Below are 22079 nucleotides of genomic sequence, written 5' to 3' on the forward strand. Positions count from 1 at the left end.
AGAGGAGATAGAGGGTGAGTATTTGTAGATAAACTCTTTGTTGTCCTATTTTGGTCTTTTATTGAGCTCTCTTCATAGGAGAAAAATGAAGACAGGGGGGAGAGCTTCAAACTGCTTTTTCATGATAAAAATGCATTTTTCGGCTAATAAACCCAATTACAAAGTTTCTTAAAATCGCCTGGACTATTGATTTCTGCAAAAAAAAAAAAAAAACAAAAAACAGTGACACTTTAAATGACTGTGGAATTACTGTGTATATTCTTTGCTTTACGTATCACTGATTACGAGTAAGGCTGCATTCACGTGTTCCGTGTTCCGCACGGAACACGGACGAGGAATGCCTGTAACAGACTTCTCCCCCCGCCCGGGCAGCATCTGTCATAAGATGCTGGGAGCGGGGGAACTGTACGGATATGTGCTACGCTGTAATGACATTACAGCACGGCACATATCTGTACAGTTCCCCCGCTCCCAGCATCTTATGAAAGATGCTGCCCCGGCGGGGGAGAAGTCCGTTATAGGCATTCCATGTCAGTGTTCTGTGCGGAACACGGAACGTGTACAAACACACACACCGTATACGCAGCGTATTTTCTGCTGCGATACGCAGCAGAAACGCAGCAGATTATATCTAAATAACTGAACACAGCATTAAATCTGCACCATCAAATCTGCTGCGTATCTGCTGCGTATACGGTGTGTGTGTTTGTACCCTTAGGGTACTTTCATACAGGCATTAAATGTGCCGTTTTGGACATGGAAAATGCACAGACTTTCTGCATCCAAAACAGCACAATGGCGCCCAAAACCCTGCTTCCATTAAAGTCAACAGGTCACTTTTTTTCCCTATACTAAAGTCAATGGAAGCTTTAGGACCCTCTTGCGCTGCCCGCAGTAAGGGCAGCATGGTAATGTTTCCTGCAGGCACATCTTGTACCGATGTAAACTAGGTTTCTACAGTCATATCTAGAGCTGTTGTCACAATTTTTTCAGATTTCTTGTTACTAGACATCAGTGCATTGTGGTATACCTTAGGATCATTAAAAAAGTCAATGGACAATGCGTGTAGATTTAACCAGCGGTATCATGTTCAGAGTTGGAATAAAAATAAGCAGAATAAGAAAGGCGCAACACCTGATAAGAGCCATGATGGTTTTACAGTTAACTGATGAATCAGCCCCATGACAGCATCATACAGTGATGTCACCTCTGCACTTTGGTGAATCAGTTCTTGTAGCTTAGTAGTTTAAAAAAATTACAAGACTGCAAAGGTTTTGGTAACTTTTACAGAGAACAAAATCTATTTGCTACATTTGTGTGCAAGAACTTTGCAGGTAACCTTCAATAACCTTGAGTGGAGTTTCCCTTTAGAGGGTTCTTTGCTTCTGCATGCACAAAGCCCTATGTACCAGCATAGGACACATTCTAGGAAGACCTACCATTTACTTATGCTGTGGGTGATGTGAAATATTGAGTGTTACATCTGAGCTCTGCAGTAGGTCATACCATCATCGGCCTCGTTCTGCTTGTCTTTTTGTTTTTGTTTTTTTAGCTTTTTCATTGCTCCGGTTTTTCAGCATGCACACACAGGCGGACACCCCAGCAACTGTCTTAGGCAGATCTGTCCCTTTCACCCACTTCTTCCTTTCTTTATCATATACTTGTACAGTCCTTGAAAAAGCAGTGTTCTCCCAGCTATACCCACCCAGGATATAAATCTTATTTTCTAAAACGGCAACCCCAGATTCACTGTTTGGCTGAAGTAATGGAGCAACCCGCGTCCATTGATCGCACTGGGGGCTGTAGCACTCCACTGCAAGGATATCAAATCGTTCCATAGACTCAAGGTTGTCATCGCTTCCCCCTATAGCATAAATACTGTCATCAAGCGTGCACATACTGTGCCAGCCACGGGCAATGGTCATGGGTCTCCTCTCCTCCCAGGCGTCAGCTCGAGGATCATAGCATAACAGGTTTTTCCTATAGGGTCCGATCTGGTAATCATGTCCTCCAGAAATGTACACATAGTCCTTGTGTACAGATCCAGCGTGTCCATATGTGAACCTAAAATACAGAAGCAGCGTTATAACATGTACTTTTAAAAATCTAGTTTACATATAAATATTTTCTACTTATCACAGTGTCAGGCTTCAAGGGCCATTCTCATCAAGACATCTACGGCATATCCACCGGATATAGAAGTCTGATGGATGCAAGCAGGGCCGCACCAACCATGAGGCAAAGTGAGCACTTTGCCTCAGGCGGCACTTCCTCCATCCTGCAGGGGGCAGATTTCAGACAGTGCAGTCATCTCTGAACTAACAAAGCACAGTACAGTGCTTGCATCCATAGGAGCTACAGTACTTTACCAGTAAGTTCCTGGCAATCAGCAGGGGAGAAGGCAAGATGAGAAGCGGTAAGATGTGAAAGGTCAGTCTCTTCTGTGTAACTGATTAGGGCAGCTGTCAGCCTGTAATTCTGTTATCTCTTCTCAGGGTGTCCCTCTGCTGCAGACAGGTCGGAGGAGGGAGGGAGGGAGAAGCTTGTTCTTCATTGCATTCTATCCTGGACAGACATCTAATAGCAGGTCAGGACAATAACAATCTATATAGTCATGTGGCCTCATCCTGTATAAAGCACAACTGAAAGAACCCCTGGTTCCCCCTCACTACTCTCCTTAGATGAAACACTGTATATGAGGTAGCCCCTGATTTTACAGACTTTCAGCATGAGATCAAGCCTGACAAATCTGTACAGTGATGTTGTATTTCTGCAGTAATTCTGGTCCTGTCTGCCTATAGCATAAATGTCACCCATATATGACCAGAGGAGCTGTGGATGCAACCTGCAGATTTGCACAGGTAACCTCCTCAGCAGTGCACTACAGGTGGACATTTTCCTGGAATCTGACCTGCACTGTAGATTTAGATTTTGAAGAGGATGTACCACCAGGTACATCCTCTTTAACCTAAACCCACTGATTGAATGGCGCCGGCACGGGGAAGCCGGTGCCATGGTCCGTTTTTTGGACCGAGGCCCAGTTCCCGTGCGCGGCGCTGTTCTATGCACCGGAACCGGCCAGTGCTCAAGCACTGGAGGCCGGCCGGGCCGCCCCCAGTGGGAGGGAATTCCCTCCCCTGTATGACGCGGCTCCCTTAGAATGAATGGAACCTCGTCATACAGGGGAGGGAATTCCCTCCCACTGGGGGTGGCCCAGCCGGCCTACAGTGCTTGAGCACCGGCCGGTTCCGATGCATAAGGCTTCCCTGTGCCGATGCCGTTCGATCAGTGGCTTCAGGTTAAAGAGGATGTACCTGATGGTACATCCTCTTTAAAATCACATGTCACTTCTCATTGTGGACCATGTAAAGGACTTCAAGATACTGGGCTAAAATCTGCTGCAAAATCCACAGGTTTTTCTGTGGATTTGATGGAGTTGTTGCAGAAAAATCCACTTTATGCATTGAGATTTGTTTCAACACATTAAAGTTTTCTCTGAACTATCAAAATCTAACATTATTTATTCTGCACAAGACAGGCTATAAAAAGAAAGAATACCTAATGCAGAATACTTTATATAGATGTTGCCAATAAGCTACAACTACAGTCAGAAATGACTAAATGCGTGCCTTAGTGAGCAGAAAGGCTCGGTGCACCCGGGAAATGGACTCTGGTGCTGTCTACTGGGTGGAAACAATAAAAATATGGTGGTGCATTCAAAAATTTTATAGTATTATGTGGTCAGGATATGGTGGCATTATTTGTGCCCTATATAGTGTTTTTATTGGTGATCTCGGCTTTGGTATATTGTTTTTTATTAAGTATAGTGATAATATTTACTCACAATGTTTGTCTCAATACAGTTTTGCAGAGTCTCACTCAATAACAGTGTAACAGTAATATGTATAGTAATATTTGTATCACTAAAGAAATTTTTAATAGGCGCCATTTCACTTCCTGCCTCAGGCAGCAAAAAAGCTAGAATCGGCCCTGGATGCAAGGCTGGGTCCTGCTTCCCGCTGGCATTTTTAAGCAGGATAGTGCTCACTCACACAGAAAAGGTTTCCCAGGAATGTCTCTTCCAGATTGCAACAATTAGGACCCTATTACACCAAACGATTGGCCGTACTTGGACGATTACTGGACGTTACAGCCAATAATCTTTTAGCGTGATAGGTCATGTTAAAAGGCATCTATGAGCCGACAATCCTGAACGTAGTCGTCTTAACATGGTTTTAAAAAACGATAGTGATGGTGTGCTGGTCATTGCTCCGTGAAATAGATCATCTTCTAAAGATCGGCCATAACTTGATTTACCAGAAATCGAGCATTTATGGGATCAGCTGGGGCGCCGGCTTCAGAAACCTATGAGTGTGCCAGATTTACAAGGCCCAGCTACAGCATCTGTATTCTACATGCCCAACCGTATCTCATGTTGTATTTAGGCTAGAGGCAGCACAACAGCATACTAGAGCCTCCTTTTATTGTAAATATTTCCTGACACATTTATCCTTTCACGATAATAGTGTACTCACATAATGTATTATCATTACATTACATAGATTACATTCACACATAGAAGGTTTCATTCGATTTCAACAAATACTTCTCTATAAGTCAGATGGCATTCAGCCAACCACCTTAGACTGGCAGTGCTACATTAAAGGTCCTTATACACCTTAGACTCATGCCAGCCAAACCCGTTGCTTGCAGTGGATTCAGCCGCTGGTATAAGGTGTATCAAGCCTTCTAGAACTACCACCAAAGGGTGATATTGGAGGTGCTGAAGGTTTCTGTGTATAAGGAGGGCAGGCAGGAGACTTAACTGAGGTCACTTACTGAAGGTGTATAGGGGCCTTTAGATGGTACTGAGTGAAGCATAAAAAAACTGAAGTGACTGTAGCGTGGGTCTGGCTTATCTTTATAGCATTTCTGATAAGAGTAGGACATGATACACGATTGCCGCGACCTTTAACCCACAATCTTTCTCAGCTGTAGGATTTATCTCCCTTAGCAAGACAGGTTGTCTCTGCTCAGGGTGTACAACAGCTAAAGGCTTGAATCCACACTGATGTCACCGCATCAAAATTTACAACACTGCAAATTTCTTGTGGATTTTGACTTTGTAACTGAAATCAGATGGGAAAATCTGCAATACCAATGTCAGATATGAAGATCACCTTGGAAGTTCAGATACATAGTTCCACGTATCGAGCTGGGGGCAGTAGATTTCCACTGAAGACAGGGCACCATTTTCATTCCTTCCACCAACTGCAATAAGTTTATCAGTGACTGCGCCTAAATAAAAATCCACACGATGCTGATTCATGCTGGCAACCTGCAATGGCAAACATGATATTTAGGAAAAGCAGCGCACTTAAAGGGCTTGTACAGTCATGTGAAGATAAAAATTAGTTTATGTACAATGAATAGTTTTGCACATTTCCAATTACTTAGCTTTTGCGCTGCTTGCTGCTAATAAAGAGAGACAATCTTATTTATATCCAGATGCTGAGAACTACTTAGCTATAACATTTCTAGCAGCTGGGAAATTGCCACAATTTTAAATTATAGAGATCCCGCACCAACCTATTTGGGGCTTTATTAAAGTGTCACTGTCGTATTTGTTTTTTTTTTTTTTTGCAGAAATCAATAGTCCTGGTGATTTTTAGAAACTTTGTAATTGGGTTTATAAGGCAAATATGCCATTATCTGCATTCAAAAAGACTTTTCCCAGGTCCCCCCTCCCTCCTCTCACTCATCCACTGCTCATTGTCATAAGATTGTGTCTTGTTACATCAGTCGGGTCCTGTCTGTTCTATGGAGAGGGGAGGGGGGAGGAGGAAGGAGGGAGATTATTTGGCACCAGAGAACAAAGGATTACACAGCCAGAACTGTGTGAAAGCCTCTATTCAGAGGTCAGAGAGGTCAGTGCTGACCAGGGTTGAGATAGCCCAGTGATGTTGTCCAAACTGCTTTCTTATGATAAAAATGCATTTTTCGGCTAATAAACCCAATTACACAGTTTCTTAAAATCGCCTGTACTGTTGATTTCTGAAAAAAAAAAAAAAATTCCCCCCTCCCCTCTCTATATAACAGACAGGGGCACGTCTGATGCAACAAGACACAATTTCTTGATAATGAGCAGTGAATGGAAAAGAGAAGGGGGAAGGGGGGAGACCTGGGAAAAGTCTTTTTGAATGCAGATAATGGCATATTTGCCTAATAAACCCAATTACAAAGTTTCTTAAAATCGCCTGGACTATTGATTTCTGCAAAAAAATTTAAATAAAATACGACAGTGACTCTTTAACCTCTTAAGGACCCATGACGTACCGGCACGTCATGGATCACTGTCACTTAAGGACCCATGACGTACCGGTACGTCGGCCCTTTAAACGGGCGCCGCGGCCGGCCGGGTCCCGATCGGGGGAGATAGCCTGCTATAATACATAGCAGGCCATCTCTCCCTGTCGGCATGGAGGGTTGTTAACCCCCCCCATGCCGACGATCGCCGCTATTGGCTGATAAGCCCATAGCGGCAATCGGAACCTTTCCGGGCCATCGATGGCCCGATGACCCGGAAAAAAATGACGGTCGGTGCTGTCCGAGGACGGCACCGACCGCCATTACTGTAAAAAGTAATGGTGGTCACGGTACCACCGTCCCGATCGCCGTGAACAGCCGGCCGGCCGTTCACGGCTATCAAAGTCCCCACAAGTAATAAATACCTGCTCCGGACCCCTCAGCTAGGTAGCTGAGGGGTCCAGAGCAGGTATTTGTACATTACTCACCTGTCCCGGGGTCCTGATCGGCGTCTTCCGGGTTCCCGGCGTCCTCTTCATCTTGTCGGGGCTTCGGCTTCTTCCGTGAGTCCCGATCGGCTTTTTCCGGCTCCAGCGTCGTCTTTTTTCGTATTTTTCCGGCTCCAGCGTCGTCTATTTTCGGATCTTGCGCTCTGCTTCCCCCTAGCGGCTGATAAGTGTAATACACGTATCAGCCACTACAGGGATGTTCAGAATGTAGTAAAAAAAAATTTTTTTTTCCCAATTTTTTTTTTCTATTTTCCGCACCCTATCGCCGCTGAGTGTTGATCAGCATCGCACGAAAGTGCGCTGCTAATCAGCAACTCCTCCTTTTTGGCGTAGGGTGTTTTTTTTTTATATCCTACTGCCACGGTCTGCTGATAAGTGCCGAACATAAGTGCGGCATTTATCAGCAACACCATTTTTGGCGTAGGTTTTTTTTGTATACTTACTGTAAAAAACACGTAAAAAAACACTACATTACACCACACTACATTGAATAAAGTTTTACACTACACCACTACATACCCCATATACCAATCCCCATATAAAGATGGCCCCCAGGGTGTTTTCGGTATCGGACGCATACGTTATTATTGCCTCCGACACCGAAACAGCCAGTGAGGATGAATGGGGGGTCCTTTGTTCCTCCATTCATCCTCATCCTCATCATCCAGTGACGTGTCTGGGAGTAGCGTAGCGTACGCTGCCCCCCAGACACGTCTTTTCTGCCAGTACCGTCCCAATAAGAGATGACGGTATGGTGTGAAATTCTACAAACTCTGTGAGCCTACCTCAGGGTGCACTTACAGATTTAGGGTACGTGCACACTGCGGAATGGCGAAGGATAACCCTTCATGCATTCCGCAGCTGGCACCCGCCGGCGGACTGATGCAGGGGCGCGTCTCCGCCCGTGTCATAGACTCTATCCTATGCATGGGCGGATTCCATCATCCGTCATTCCATCAACACGTTGGACGCAGAGCGGAATCCGCCCGTGCATAGACTGGAGTCTACGACACGGACGGAGACGTGTGCCTGCATCAGTCCGCCGGCGGGTGCCAACTGCGGAATGCACAAAGGGTTATCCTTCGCGATTCCGCAGTGTGCACGTACCCTTAGAGTGTATGAAGGAAGGGACACTCGAATCCAGCCCCCAGATGCCCACTCCCCCCCCCCCATCCTCGGAGTTAGTGGGGAGATTGTTGGGGAACTGATCTTCCCACTGCTGGATAAAGGTTACCACCTGTACGGGGATAACTTTTATACCAGCACCCCCTCTTCCGGTCCCTCGCTGCCCGAGCTACTGTAGCTTGCGGCACGATCCGAACATATCAGAAGTAGTAATAGCGCCCTAATATTTAGCAGCCATGGAGCGGACCCAGCACTTCTGGATATGAAGGACCCCGTATCGCACCAGGACAACATTTTCCAGGTGACGTCCCCCACACTGGAGAAAGGGAGACCCCAGAAGAAGTGCAGAGTGTGGGGTAACAGGGGGATTAGGAAGGACAACATTTTCCAGTGTGACACCTGTCCTGATCCCCCCGGCCTCTGCATACTGAATCGCTCCAAGGCGCACCACACGTCACTGGGGTTCTACATTATCTAAATTCTGTCCCTTATTCCTATTTCAGGGGTCACGTTGATCCAGGGATTATTCTGATCGCCATTATGGAGTCGGGAAGGAATTTTTCCCCTGTGATGAGGCTACTGTCGTCTGCCTCACGAGGGGTTTTTGCCTTCCTCTGGATCAACACAGGTTGAATTTGATGGACACCTGTCATTTTCAACCTTATAAACTAATAATTGGCCTAATACCCCCAAATAAATTAGAATTGTCCCTTTTCCCCAGTTAAGTAGGTATGGCCGCCATTCCCATTAGAGGATGCCATGATGTAATTACAAAGCCTCTGTGCGGCCAGGACAGTAGAAACCCCCCACAAGTGACCCCATTCTGGAAACTACACCCCATAAGGAATCTAACAAGTGGGGCAGCGGGTATATGGCCCCCTGGTGACGGCCACATTTGGGACGTGAAAATGAAAAAAATTGTATTTTTTATTTTCACGGCACATGTTCTACACATGTGCCCATCACTAGTGGGGTCCATATGCTCACTGCACCCCTTGTTAGATTCCTTATGGGGTGTAGTTTCCAGAATTGGGTCACTTGTGGGGGGTTTCTACTGTTCTGGCAGCACAGGAGCTTTGTAATTGCGACATGGCCTCCATCCCCCATTCCAGCCTCTAAATGGCGCTCTGTCCTTTTGGTGACTTGCCCTGTGCCCATATGGCAAATTATGTCCACATGTGGGGTATTTTCGTACTCAGGGGAAACTACCCTACACATTTTGTGTTCATTTTCTTTTTTAACCCCTTGTGGAAATGGAAAAAAATCAAGGCTAGACCAACATTTAGTGTAATTTTTTTTTAATTTTTACTCTAAATCATTGATCTTGTCTTGATTTTTTCATTTTCACAAGGGGTTAAAAGATAAAAAAAAACACATGTGTAGAGCAATTTCCCCTGAGTACGGAAATACCCCACATGTGGACATAAAGCGCCATGCGGGTGCAGGGTAAGCCTCCAAAGGGAAGGTGCGCCATTTGGTTTTTGAAGGCTGGATTTGGATGGAATGGATTTCGAGGGGCCATGTTGCATTCAAAAGGCCCCTGTGTTGCCAAGACAGTTAAACCCCCCACAAGTGACCCTATTATGGAAACTACACCCCTCAAGGAATGTAACAAGGGGTGTAGTCAGCATATGGACCCCACTGGTGACGGGCACAAATGTGGAACAATGTGGCGTGAAAATGAAATATTACACTTTTTACACTATAATGTTGGTCTAGCCTTGAATTTATCATTTTCACAAGGGGTTAAAAGAGAAAAAAAAAACACAAAATGTGTAGAGCAATTTCCCCCCGAGTCTGTTAATACCCCACATGTGGACATAAAGCGCCATGTGGGTGCAGGGCAAGCCTCTGAAGGGAAGGAGCGCCATTTGGATTTTAGAGGTTGGATTTGGCTAGAATGGATGATGAACGCCATGTCGCATTTACAGAGCCCTTGTGCTGCCAAAACACTGTAAACCCCCCACAAGTGACCCCATTCTGGAAACTACACCCCTCAAGGAATCTAACAAGGGGTGCAGTGAGGATATGGACCCCTGGATGATGGGCACATTTGTGCCATGAAAGTGAAAAAAATGAAAATTTTCACTTTCACGTCACATTTTTCCACATTTGTGCCCGTCACCAGTGGGGTCCATATGCTCACTGCACCCCTTGTTAGATTCCTTGAGGGGTGTAGTTTCCAGAATGGGGTCACTTGTGGGGGGTTTCCAGTGTCTTGGCAGCACGAGGGCTCTGTAAATGCGACATGGCCCTTGAAATCCATTCCAGTGAAATCCAGCTTCCAAAAGCCAATTGGCGCTCCTTCCCTTTGGAGGCTCGTCCTGCGCCCGCTTGGCACTTTATGTCCACATGTGGGGTATTTCCGTACTTGGGAGAAACTGCGCTACATGTTTTGTGTTTTTTTTTTCCTTTTATCCCTTTGTGAAAATGAAAAATTGAAGGCTAGAACAACATTTTAGTGTAAAAAATACTTTAGTCTTTTTTCAAGCCATATTGTTTGGAAAATCTGTGAAGCACCTGTGGGGTCCAGATGCTCACCGCACCCCTTGTTACATTCCTTGAGGGGTGTAGTTTTCTAAATGGTGTCCCTTTAGGGGTGTTTTTTAGGATTTGGCACCCCAGAGCCTCTGCCAACCTGAAGTGGTACAGTCAAAAATTACCAAAAATAACGGAGCCATTGAAATTCACTAGGCGCTCCCTTATATCTGAGGCTTGTGGTTGCGTCAAATAGCGCAATAGGGCCACATATGGGGTATTTCTATAAACTGCAGAAACGGGGCAATCAATATTGGGGTGCATTTCTCTGGTAATAGGTTTATAATTATGAAAAATATTGGATTACAATAAAATCTCTGCACAGAAAATTAAAATTTTCAAATTTCTTACACACTTGGCTTTTATTTCTGTGACTCCCCTAAAGGGTTAAAACACTTTCTGGATATGCTTTTGCAGAGTTTACGGGGTGCAGTTTCTGAAATGGGGTGCTTCGTGGGGCTTTCTAACACACAGTCCCCTCAAATACACTTTATGGCTGGGTTCACACACTGTATACTTCAGGCAGTATTTGGTCCTCAAGTCAGGTCCTCATAGCAACCAAAACCAGGAGTGGATTGAAAACACAGAAAGGCTCTGTTCACACAATGTTGAAATTGAGTGGATGGCCGTCATATAACGGTAAATAACTGCCATCATTTCAAAATAACAGCCGTTGTTTTAAAATAACAGCAAAAATTTGCCATTAAATGACGGCCATCCACTCAATTACAACATTATGTGAACATAGCCTTTCTGTGTTTTCAATCCACTCCTGGTTTTGGTTGCTATACAGCCTCACAAATACAGCCTCAAATATACATAGTGTGAACCCAGCCTAAACCTGAACAGTTCCCTAAAAATATCTGATTTTGAAATTTTACTGAAAATTTGGAAATTTGCTGCTAATGTTTTAAGCTTCCTATTGTCTAAAAAAAATGAAATATAGTTTAATAAATGCCGCCAACATAAAGTAGACATGTTGCTAATGCTATTTAATATATAATTTATGTGGTATAACCATTTTCTGTATAAGCAGAAAAGTTTTAAAGTTGGAAAAATGCATTTTTTCACAATTTTTCACGCTATTTTGGGTTTTTTCATAAAGATTCGTTATAAGTATCGACTCCAATTTACAAGAAATGTGAAGTACAATATGTCACGAGAAAACAATCTCAGAATCAGCCGGATAGGTAAAAGCATCCCGAAGTTATTAATGAATAAAGTGACACTGGTCAAATTCATAAAATTTGCTCCGGTCCTTAAGGCCATTTCAGGCCCGGTCCTTAAGGGGTTAAACTATGTGATCCCTTGCATCTGGACTGTCCCTTTAACTAATGCAAGAAGAATGTTTCTACTACTGCTGTCAGTCATATGTATTGCAGATAGTAGACAATGCCATGGTGTAGCTGCATCTACATGATTTGTCTTTTGCAAGACGTCTCACCTGGATCCACTGACTCCAGCGGGGATCGTACCTATAGAGCAGGTTAGACGCGGCATCCCCACCATTGTCCCTTGAGAAACTTCCTCCAGCCACATAGATAAAGTTGCCCAGAGAAGTGACACAGTGGTGACTTCTTCTAGCAGGGAGCTGCGTCTCGGACATCCACTGCTCCTTCTGAATGTCCAAACTGTAAACATCATCACTTAACTCGAGACAGTGTTCGGAAACTTCCCCACCCACAAAAAGAAGGCGTTCTGCTCCCATCCGTAGAGTGCTACGGATGTTCTGAAGCAGGGGCTGTGCTGCAATGTTATTGTGGTAATAGATGGCTTCCTCCACCAGACTCTCAGAATTTGACTCTTTTGGGAGAAGAGAACATACAGCTGGCTTGACCCGATGCAACAGCTCGCTCTTTGATATGAGCTGGAACCGGATGTTTTGCAGAACTTGATAAGCTTGGCTCTCCCGTTGTGGAAAGTGAGTCAACCATTGTAGGGCAGACTGCAGTAGGTCATGCTCGCTGACATGCTGCACCTGACTGCTCATCAGGTACAGACACAGTTTCTGTAAAGGGATGTTCTGCAGGAAAGCATTTGTGAAGCTCAGGGTGCTGTAGTTGCCCAAGACGAATGAGTCAATGTAAGAGCCCAGACGTTCCAAGCTATAGATGGAGGCCAATTCCTGAAGATATAGATAGTTCTCCTCATTGACCTCATTCTCCAAGTACTCACAGCAGAAGTCCACCACTTTCCATATCTGTAGAAGGTGGGCAGTTTCCAGGACATAATCAATATTTCCTCCGTCCAGTGTCAGGTCACCGGTATACAGAAAGTCAACAACAGCTTTGAGGCCTATGAATGAAGCACCAACCAGCTCCACCTCCTTCTGGTGTGCTTCTTTCATGCCTATGGTGAACATAGAGTTGAAGTAGTCACTACAGGCTGACAGGAAGTTCCTATGAGCTGGCACTCTTTGATCATCGGCCACCAGTACAACATCACAGAAGTGCTCCTTCTGTCTCTGCTCATTGAGTTTCTGTAGAACCAGAGAGGAGAGGTCTGTCCATCGGTACAACTGTGGGAGCAGACGAAGTGTTACCATCTACTTGATGCCAAAAAACAGCATTAATACATATATACACTGTATATTAAGGATGCGTGCACACGTACAGCATCTGCAGCAGATTTGATACTGTGCTCAGATGAAATCTGCTGCGGATCCGCACCATCAAATCCGCTGCGATACAGTATGTGTAAAGCTACCCTAAAGATGTTTTCCAACTGATCCAACAATGGGAATCCAACAGCTAGTACCTAAACTTAATGTGTGGCTGGTTAAAGGAGACCTGTCACCCTGGCTGCCGGGGTGAAGCCCGCCCGACCCCCCCGGTGGAGCCCCTTATACTTACCCGGTCCCGGACCCTGTCACCGAGAAATCGTGTTGGAAGCTATGCGCGCGCTCACTAGAGATGAGTCTGACGCCCATACAGAATGACTGCTCCAGTCATTCTCTATGGGCGTCGGACTCATCTTTGATGAGCGCGCACACGGCTTCCGACTGGGATTTCTTGGCAATGGGACGGGGACTGTGACTTTGACGAAGGGGTAAGTATAAAGGGCTCCACCGGGGGTCGGCTGGGCTTCACCCCGGCAGCCAGGGTGACAGGTCTCCTTTAAGGCTTTAAATCTATGGCTTGAGCAGATTGCAGCAGAAGTATCTATGGCTGGAGCAGACTGTAACAGGGGTATGTATGGCTGGAGCAGGTTGTATGGCTGATACGAGCTATCATTTGAGGTTGGCAAAATTACTGAACATTGGGATGAATGAGAAGTAACAAACATTTAAACGGGAACTATCATCAGGTTAGATGCATCTAACCTGCTCATAACTTCCTATTGCACACAGGGTGCAGAGAATGAGGGTGCAATAGGGGGGCTATCAGTAGGTTACATTGTTAGATTAGTTACCCTTTAATTAACCCCGCATAGCGTGCATGCCAATTCATTTGTCTATTGCTTGTGGGCAAATACTATGTAGTAAGCTGCTAAGCCTCACCTAGTGGTGGCTGCAGAGTGGCTGAATGTTTTATGTACTTTTTGGACTATGCAGAGCTCAGAGTCAGGAATATAAAGCTCTGCCCTTTATACACATAAATAAGTACACTACACAGCATAGACGTTGGTAAAATGCAAAACAAAATGCTATTTAATGACAGACAAGTTTTTGTATACTAAGAAGTTTTCCAATAAATAATTTAAAAAAATGTCAGTCACTTTAAAACCCAATAAATGTAACCGGTCATATGGAAATAATGACTGCTTCCTATGGAGCTGCTGTGCAATCTCACATACCTTTGAAGACTCGCTGATCTTGTGCGGTCGAGAGACCCTTGTTTGCTTTGATCCTTCCATCTCTACTCAGATTGCTTCCTTAAAAGAAAATAAGACACCTTAGGTAGAGTCTACCAGTAAGAAGGAACATATACATAAAAAAGCAAACCAATAGCTAATTATAAGATTCAGCACAAAAGCAAAGTAAAGGTAGAGCGTGGCCTAATGTTTCTTTGTTGGATATAACATGGTTTCCATATGTATTGTAGGTGATAATCGATGTGGCTCCTATATACCTGGACTCACTTTCCAAGGTGACAAAACAAAGAGATTCCAAAGTTTAAGTTTGTCCCTTGCACACAGACTGGCTACCTGATAAGGGAATTGGGTATGCAAGACCGTTGCAGGAATTTATACCTTGGTTTGAAGTAGCATGGATGATTATGGCCTCAAATTATTATTATTTTTAAAGAGTTTGTATCATAAGGCAAACATGATAAAATCAGATCTGTCCATCTTCCATGTCAGACCGGGCTTTAATAAAAATGGTAGTTCAGCCGCAAATGCTGTATTTCCTTCAAGCAGCTCCCTACTGGATTCCAGGCTCATATTTTAAGGCCCTGGATAGATTATTAGGGGGACTGATATGGGGGAAAGGAAGAGTAAAAGCTAGATATAGTATATTCGCAGCCCTGTCTGGCAGGGGAGGCATGGACCTACCGAATTTTCAGGTGTATTACTATGCTATTGTTCTTTGTAACATAAATAAAAGTAACTTGACATGGGTGGGGGAACTAGTTCTTGAGAAATTTGGGGGGGGAATTTGGTTCACTTTTTGAGCTATTGGAAGCGGGTAGTTGTGAAAATGCACAAAGGAAACACTGGCCTACGTTGGTTATGTGGCAGAAGGTGTGGTGTAAATGGAAAATTTGGTGTAAAATTTCATCGAGCACAGTGTACTCACCTGTATGGGGAAATGAATTTATAAAAGAACTGGACTCTTTTGGGGGAAGAAAGCCTTGGAAAAAGTTAGGAGTTACTAAAATTAAACACTTATATGAGAATGGACACTTGAAACCTTTTAGTGTAATACAGGCACAGTTTAATATTAAAGAAGAGCAATGGTTATATTACTCACAATTAATTCACTTAACACAAAAGGTGGTTGATAAAAGTAAATTGATAATTCAAGAACATGGGTTTACACAAATACTGGATAAAATTGGGGGGGGGGGGGGTTTAAGAGGGATATTAAAAAGATTTACATGGCACTAATGGAGGGGAAAGAACCATATCAAAAGAATAGAGTAGATTGGGAAGGTGAAGTCGGTCCGATGTCTGAAGAGGAATGGGGGACTATATTGTCTAATTGTATGTCAGTTTCGTTATGTATGAATCATCAGCTAACTCAATTTAAGATAATACAGAGGCTTCATTATTATCCGGAGCTACTGATTAAGTTTGGTAAAGGGGGAAGTGTGGCATGCCCTAAATGTTCGGAGGTGAATGTGAACTACCTATATATGCTATGGGGATGTATCAAAATACAAGAATTTTGGAGATTGGTGAAAGAGGAGATAAACAGTAGATTAGGAATATCTATCGCCTACGACCCTAACTGTATGATCTTGGGTAATACTCTGGATCTGGAGAAGGGGTATGAAGGAGTGATTAATAGGACTCTTTTTTTAGCCAGATTAGTGGTATTAAGGGCCTGGATTCAGACATCCTCGCCAGCAAAATTAGAATGGTTACATTTGGTGGAAAAGGTAAAGCAATACGAGAGGTTGTATTTTGGTAGGGGGGATAGGGGGAAAAGGAGGTACAGAAATAACTGGTATAAATGGGAATCAAAAGACTGGGACATGAGTGATGTAATGGAGTGAAGTGGAGAATAATTTTTTTATTTTTTATTTTTTTGCTCCTCTGCTCTTGGGAGGGTGGTTTTCTTTATTGGGGGGGGGGGAGGGGATTTTGGGGAGTGAGATATATAATTGCTGTCTTATTATTATGAGATGTGAGATGTTTGTGTCGACATATTATGTATAATAAAAATATTTCTTTGTTAAAAAAAAAAAAAAAAAAAAGGGTTTGTATCATAAGGCAAACATGATAAAATCAGATCTGTACTGCATATATACAAGGGAATACAAATGTGCTATACTAAGATTACATAGTGATGCGAGCAGAGACACCAGAGACAGCACAAAATCAGTGCCAGCTCTAACCTGGATAGTTAGCATTAGGGTTGGAGGTTAGAATTAGGGTTATTACCCGAACTACCTAACCACAACTCTAATCCTTACCCCTCTGGCTAGCCCTAACTGCTATGATTAGGGTAGGGCTCAGTAAGGCCTTCATTTAGTGTTTTTACTGTGACAACCCTAATCTTAACCCCGCATGTAATGGTACCTTTACACGGAGCGATTATAGTTCAAATTTTCGCGATAACGATCGCATTTGAGCGATAATCGCTTGTTTAAACACTGCGTACGATCAAGCGAAGAGCAATAAATTGTTCATTGTGATCTTTCAACATGTTCTTAAAATGTCGTAGGTCGTTTGCTGAAGATTCGCAGATCGCTTTATCTTAACAGTCTTTCAAAGATTCACTCTGTGTGAGATGCGCTTAAGCGATCTTAAAACATTCGTAATAACGAATTTTTCAAACGGTATGTCGCTCCATCTAAACACTGATCACTATAAAAAACACATTGTTAATCGTTTGATTGCGCAAATTATCACTCCGTGTAAAGGGACCATTAGGGCTGGCAGGGAGGCAGCTGTTGATTATATGCTAAGAAGCCCACACTGTAAGCAGCTAATCATAATGTCAGACCATGAGTATCTCTGCTTATGGGACCACATAATGTCACTGCATGCTTTCAAGCAGCCTGTACATTCTAGGATCTACTCTCAATGGAGACCAGCTGCCAGTACTACCTGGAGATTGCCATTAAAGGGATTATCCAGTGCTACAAAAACATGGCCACTTTTTCCCCTTTTGTCTCCAGATTGGGTGGGGTTTGGGACTCAGTTCCATTGAAATAAATGGATCTTAATAGCAAACCACACCCGAACTGGAGACAAGACAACTCTTGTGTCCAGTTCAGGTGCTGTTTGCAATTAAGCTCCTTTCACTTCAATGGAACTGTGCAGCAAAAAAACACCCAAGCTAGAGACAAGAGTGGGGCTGTCTCTAGAAGAAAGTGGCCATATTTTTGTAGCGCTGGATAACCCCTTTAAGATGAGTCCACCTTCATGGGTCATAATCACTAGAGATGAATGAAGCTCAAGCATGCTGGAGTCTGTTCGGTCAGCACGTGAATACTTGTGGCTGCAGCCCTACAAAGTTCTGGAAAATATGGATACAGTCTATGGCTGATAATCGGTTGGTTGAGCTTTGGGGGAAGAAGCTTTAATGATGGTCACTTGTAATCCCTGGATTGTCTATGCATGCACTGAGCTTATCAGGGCTGAAGCTAAGTATTTATTGATAAGAGATTAGTTGTTTGAAGTGTTTTGCTTGCTGGCCGGTTATGAATTTGCTGCTTGATTAAAGGGGTAGTGCGGCGCTAAGAAATTATTCACAAAATAACACACATTACAAAGTTATACAACTTTGTAATGTATGTTATGTATGTGAATCGCCCCCTTCCCCGTGTTCACCAACCCCCGCACGTGGACCCGGAAGTGCAGTGTTTAGAGATGAGCGAACCTGGAGCATGCTCGAGTCGATCTGAACCCGAACTTTCGGCATTTAATTAGCAGTGGCTGCTGAACTTGGATAAAGCCCTAAGGCTATGTGGAAGTCATGGATATAGTCATTGGCTGTATCCATGTTTTCCAGACAACCTTAGAGCTTTATCCAAGTTCAGCAGCCCCAGCTAATCAAATACCGAATGTTCGGGTTCGGATGGACTCGAACCCGAACCCGGTTCGCTCATCTCTAGTAGTGTACCATACATACCTGACGCACGTCGTCCCCAATCTTCTGTCAACAACATAATCTTCGGGAGGCCGGCCGAATCGCTGCAGCCGTCCCTGCCGTAACTGTGCTCAGCCACTCGCGGCTGAGCAGCCGATGACGCGGCAGAGGGGGGCCGGCCTCAGGGACGGCTGCAGCGATTCGTCCGTCCTCCTGAAGATTACGTCGTTGACAGAAGATCGGGGTCGAGGACGACGCTCATCAGGTATATATGGTACACTACACTTCCGGGAACACGTGCAGGGGTGGGGAACACGGGGAAGGGGGCGATTCACATACATAACATACATTACAAAGTTGTATAACTTTGTAATGTGTGTTATTTTGTGAATAATTTCTTAGCGCCGCACTACCCCTTTAATTTAGCTTGTTTGCTGGTTTGTTTAATGTCACTTTGAGTGCTGCTCTTACTTTGCATGCTTATATATATTTATACTGAAGCACAATGGGGGACATTTACTAAGGAGTCTAAAGTGTGCAACTATTCTAATTAGGATTGGTGTATATTTTAATACAATATCTTGTGACTGATTTACTACAATGTAGCACTTATACAGTGAATGTATCTAAGTAAAAAGTTGCAAAAATGTAAAAATTGCAAAAGCATATTCACCTGGTACTGACCGGACGTAGGCCTGCACCTGTTTGTGCGACCTTTTAAAAAGTTGCGAGTGATAAATTGGGCGCTAATCCTGGATTATGCAAATTTTTGGATGAATACTCAGAACAGGCAGATTAAAAAAAAAAAAAGTTGCATCTAAAAAATATTCGCCTGTCGAATACTGGTTCATAAATAGAACTTAGACCAAAAATGGGCGGAAAATCCAAATATTCACCTAAAAATAGGTGCAAAGGCCTTAATAAATTTTCCCCATTGTGTATGTACTGTTTTATCTTTCATAATATTGTCCCATTATTACTACTCATTTGGCTATCATGTGTGACATCTTCATCAGTACAATCTTTGAATCCACTGTAAATGACAATATTGAAAAGAACGGATACCATTCCAGAATGTTGGAGTGGAGTGGTTGCCACTCCTACATCCTACCTCCCCATCCAAACTGCTCTGCACAGAATACTAGTTCTAGTGGTTGTGGCTTCCCAGCTGTGGATAGATGATAAATATTCTTCATGGGATAACACCTTTCAGTAACTCTGCAAATATATTATATGACTTGTACTGACCCAGAGTTATATTCTGTATATTACTCTAGAGCTGCACTCACTATTTTGTTGGTACAGTCACTGTGTACATACAATACATTACAACTTGCGATATACTCCAGAACATTACTCCCTATTCTGTTGTTGCAGTCACTATGGACACCTCTGCAGGGAATTCTCTTTATTGTTCAATATTTTCAATTGACACAAAAGATGCCAGATGTCACTGAAATCATCAGGATCGGTTCTGACACCAGTTTACCAGTCAGAGAGTATTCCAGGCCGGGGTTTTCCTGGCCTAAATAAGCCAAAAAGCTAAGCAGAGCTAGGGGTGTGGTTCCAACTTTGGAGTTTGGTTTTGAACTGCAACAGAGTGTCATCTGGACGGGTTTTGGAGCTGTAATATCCCACCTTTCCATATCCAGGCGGGTGAACTCGCAACTGACCTAAGAGGCCGTGAGTTTTGCCTGGTCCACTTGGACTTTATAATACTGTTTCCTTGGAAGTAAAGTCCTTTTGTTGTGCTGTATTTTCTGAGCTGAAAATAAAAGAACAGTTAAACTGACCTACTGATAATATTTTTATAGCGCACACAGATTCCACCTTTCTGTATGTTTTTTTGTTTTTTTTTGGTATAAGGAAAACCTCACAAACATGGATGTGTTGCCCTTGGTGGGATTTGACCCCAGGACTCCAGTGCTGCAAGGCTTCAGTGCTAACCACTGAGCCACCATGCTTCCCCTTCCTACTGATACTTTCTATTGCCTTTTATACTAATCCCTACAAATTGTATAAAAAAAGGAGAAATCTCACAGCAAATTTTTTTTTAGTTTGAACCATAATAACAAATGCATTTAAAGGTGTCCATAGCTTTTATATTTATCAGGTACTGATCCTGAGTTTACAGAGGAGAGAGCTGGACCCCCATTTACAAACATTTGCTATATCTGATATTTCATAACTGTGATAGAAAAGCCCTTTTATAAAAGTATAAGAATTGTTAGGCAATGGCATATATGCACATTCATCTTTTGAGTCGTGTAGTACATTAAACTGGACACATGGTGGCGATACATCAGTTTTTACCAGTATTACAAGGCTGGTAATGTATCCCAATGAGGGTTTATCACATAATGTAGTGAATGTAATGCTGGATATTTGGTGATATGAACCATACTGGTTTAATTTTGGCATCTTCCTGTATTTGTATAAAGTAATGTGGATTATGCTGCTATAACGTGTATCTTTTGTATATAACTATATATGTAGAGCTGGTATAAGCTATATACCTCCTGTATATAGTGGTATGGACCATGCTGGTGTAACCTGGATATCTTTTCTATATAAATATAAGTGTACAGCTGGTATAAGCTATATATCTTCTGTATATAGTGGTATGGATTATGCTGGTGTAACCTGGGTATCTTTTCTATATAAATATAGGTGTACAGCTGGTATAAGCTATACATCATATGTATATGGAGCAGGCTGGTGTGTTCTATGTACAATGGTTATTTGTGACATTCCCGCCGCCGCCAGCAGATGGCACCAGAGACGCCTGTAATAAATAAATGCCGGCCTAGCAGTCTGTCTATTATCGCGCTGTGTAAATAAACTAGCAGAACTGGGGGGCATGGACTGTCACGTGCCCCCGGGACCCCTCAGTGATGACAGCTGTGCACATCTTGTAGCACACTCTATGTATAGCTATAAGGCGCCAGTAACTACTCTCATCCCTGTGTGACTGGAGCCCAAGCAGACAGCTCCTGCAGCCCTTCTGTGCAGTGCAGCGCCCCCTACCTGCAGCCCTTCTGTGCAGTGCAGCGCCCCCTACCTGCAGCCCTTCTGTGCAGTGCAGCGCCCCCTACCTGCAGCCCTTCTGTGCAGTGCAGCGCCCCCTACCTGCAGCCCTTCTGTGCAGTGCAGCGCCCCCTACCTGCAGCCCTTCTGTGCAGTGCAGCGCCCCCTACCTGCAGCCCTTCTGTGCAGTGCAGCGCCCCCTACCTGCAGCCCTTCTGTGCAGTGCAGCGCCCCCTACCTGCAGCCCTTCTGTGCAGTGCAGCGCCCCCTACCTGCAGCCCTTCTGTGCAGTGCAGCGCCCCCTACCTGCAGCCCTTCTGTGCAGTGCAGCGCCCCCTACCTGCAGCCCTTCTGTGCAGTGCAGCGCCCCCTACCTGCAGCCCTTCTGTGCAGTGCAGCGCCCCCTACCTGCAGCCCTTCTGTGCAGTGCAGTGCCCCCTACCTGCAGCCCTTCTGTGCAGTGCAGCGCCCCCTACCTGCAGCCCTTCTGTGCAGTGCAGCGCCCCCTACCTGCAGCCCTTCTGTGCAGTGCAGCGCCCCCTACCTGCAGCCCTTCTGTGCAGTGCAGTGCCCCCTACCTGCAGCCCTTCTGTGCAGTGCAGCGCCCCCTACCTGCAGCCCCGGGCTCCTGGCTCTTGCTCCCGATGCAGAGCGTGCAGCCCCCGCTCCCCGCACATGTCCCAGCCGGCACAGGGGGGCATCACGCTGGATCCTAGGGCTGGGGTGTCGGGGAAGCCCTGTGTCTAGTGCCGTGACATCACCCAGTTGCAGGAAATCCCATCCCAGTAATGCTTTGCAGGGCACAGGAAGCAGATGAAACCATTGCAGTGCAGGGGAGAGGCTGGCAGGCTGTCTCTTCTTTTTTTTTTTTT

At 44.4% G+C, this 22079-nt stretch overlaps 1 protein-coding gene across 4 annotated transcripts; it reads right to left on the reverse strand.

Annotated features, from left to right (window-relative positions):
* Window positions 1–525: 525 nt before the first annotated feature.
* KLHL36 (kelch like family member 36) lies at window positions 526–22036 on the reverse strand. 4 transcript variants are annotated; one of them, XM_069968615.1, is made up of 6 exons: window positions 21820–22036; window positions 19854–19945; window positions 14274–14351; window positions 11923–12996; window positions 5181–5338; window positions 526–2064 (listed from the first exon to the last, which is right to left on the reverse strand). In XM_069968615.1, the coding sequence occupies exons 3-6, from the start codon at window positions 14331–14333 to the stop codon at window positions 1509–1511; spliced, it is 1848 nt and encodes a 615-aa protein (XP_069824716.1). In that variant the 5' UTR covers window positions 14334–14351; window positions 19854–19945; window positions 21820–22036; the 3' UTR covers window positions 526–1508. The 4 variants fall into 4 exon arrangements, with proteins under 4 accessions (XP_069824716.1, XP_069824715.1, XP_069824717.1 ...); XM_069968614.1 differs by having other exon boundaries at window positions 19819–19945; XM_069968616.1 differs by lacking the exon at window positions 19854–19945.
* Window positions 22037–22079: the final 43 nt, after the last annotated feature.

The sequence above is a fragment of the Dendropsophus ebraccatus genome, chromosome 4 (assembly GCF_027789765.1).
Source record: "Dendropsophus ebraccatus isolate aDenEbr1 chromosome 4, aDenEbr1.pat, whole genome shotgun sequence".
NCBI classification, from domain to species: Eukaryota; Metazoa; Chordata; class Amphibia; order Anura; family Hylidae; genus Dendropsophus; species Dendropsophus ebraccatus.

Bases quoted from the DNA above. Each gene is read 5' to 3' on its own strand.
- KLHL36 (XM_069968616.1), bottom strand. From the start codon at position 14,333: ATGGAAGGATCAAAGCAAACAAGGGTCTCTCGACCGCACAAGATCAGC. The intron at 5,339-11,922 runs GTGAGACGTCTT...TTGCCATTGCAG, and splicing joins GCTGGAGTCAGTGGATCCAG to GTTGCCAGCATGAATCAGCA. The intron at 2,065-5,180 runs GTGATCTTCATA...TCTGTATTTTAG, and splicing joins TATGTATCTGAACTTCCAAG to GTTCACATATGGACACGCTG.